This window comes from Pinus tabuliformis, chromosome X, assembly GCF_031772625.1.
Source record: "Pinus tabuliformis cultivar Carrire ecotype Pingquan chromosome X, CPIR1, whole genome shotgun sequence".
Lineage (NCBI taxonomy): Eukaryota > Viridiplantae > Streptophyta > Pinopsida > Pinales > Pinaceae > Pinus > Pinus tabuliformis.
The window spans coordinates 1,057,447,225-1,057,448,768 of NC_142308.1; the positions used below are offsets into that span (position 1 = coordinate 1,057,447,225).

The 1,544-nt window shown below is 44.9% G+C and overlaps 1 protein-coding gene across 1 annotated transcript; it reads left to right on the plus strand.

The window, feature by feature from the left end:
• Window positions 1-273: 273 nt before the first annotated feature.
• Window positions 274-828, plus strand: LOC149143460 (uncharacterized). The gene has a single exon (XM_089451835.1). The coding sequence runs from the start codon at window positions 274-276 to the stop codon at window positions 826-828; it is 555 nt and encodes a 184-aa protein (XP_089307961.1).
• The last annotated feature ends 716 nt before the right edge of the window (window positions 829-1,544 follow it).

Sequence of the window (1,544 nt, forward strand, 5' to 3'; positions counted from 1 at the left end):
AAACTTGATCTTGAAAGTGCCTTTGACAGGGTTAGACATAGATTCTTGCTGGAGGTCCTTCACAAATTCGGGTTTGGGCATAAGTTCATCAACTAGATCAAGTCTTGCATTAGTGAGCCGTGGATTGCCCCACTGGTGAACGGGAGAGCCACAGACTTTTTCAAAGCCTCAAGGGAGCTGAGGCAAGGGTGTCCCCTCTCCCCCTTGCTCTTTGTCCTCCAAGCATCAGTATTAAGCTTCCTCTTGAACAGAAAACAGTTAGAGCAAGAAATAATGGGAATAAACATTGCAAGAGGACTAAAAAGTATAAATCATGCGTTATTTGCAGATGACTCTCTGTTGCTGGGAGCCGCTTCAGTGGTCTTGGCTAACCGATTTAAAGAGGTAGTGGATGACTATTGTGCAGACTCAGGAAGCAAGCTTAACAAAGGCAAATGCCATGTTTATTGTTGGAATACCTCTGTTAGACTGATCCAAGCCATTTCTAATTGTCTTGGTTTTACAGCCACCTCTACTTGGACTTCATTCAAATACCTGGGGCTCCCTGTCTTTCAAAAAAGGGTCCTCAGCAGAGAATGGATGCCATTGTTGGATAAATTCAAGCTCAAAATTCAGTCCTGGGGTTATAATTGGCTCAACCTAGCAAGTAAGACAGTACTGATAAAGTCAGTATTGAACAGCCTGCCCATCTTTCAGGCAACAGTTATGATGGCGCCCATGGGTATAATGAGGAAGATGGAGGAGTATATAAAAAAAAAATTGGAAAGGGGGCAAAGGCAACGAGAAGAAAATCCCTTTACTAAGCTGGAAAACGATCTCACTGTCTAGATTAGAAGGCGGCTTAAACTTTAAAAATCTCAGCAATCAAAATACAGCGATGGGTGCCAAAATGGTTTGGAGGATCATCGCTCTAAATCCGGGTTGGGCACAACGGGCTCTATGGAAAAAATATTACAGAGGGTAGAGAACGCGTTGTCAGAGTAATTCAAAGGGAATAGCAGGTTCGATGATCCACAAATTATGTCAAAAATCCGCAGCTCTTATCACACAACACGTGCATTGGATCCCAGGGAATGGACAGTGCATTCACATTTGGGATGATAGCATTATGGGCAGTGAACCGTTGGTAGAAGACCGTTCCTTAGCCGCTCTGAGAGAATGGATGAACACAGAAAACATTAAAACTCTGTGGGATCTGTCCCTCTGGGATAATGATGATTGGTGGCAGTGGAAGCAACTAGAGGTGCCTGCGAACCTTGCTCGTGAATATGATGTCTTCCTTTCCCACCTGAAAGGCAAAGCTCCTCTGAATAGAAGGAAAGCAGATAGCAGAGGTTGGGGATCGATTCCTGGCGAATAACATGTTTCAAAGGGTTATTACTAGCTCTCCCGAATTCCCAATGCACCGCCTGATCCGAGGCCATGGCAGGGGATATGGACTTCAGTAACGCTGCCCAAATTGGACACCTTCTGTTGGCTTCTATGTCACCACAGAATCCTGACAGAAGACAGGCTCAGGAAAAGAGGATACTCAGGGCCATCTC

Coding starts and splice junctions, on each gene's coding strand:
- LOC149143460 (XM_089451835.1), top strand. CDS start 274: ATGGGAATAAACATTGCAAGAGGACTAAAAAGTATAAATCATGCGTTA.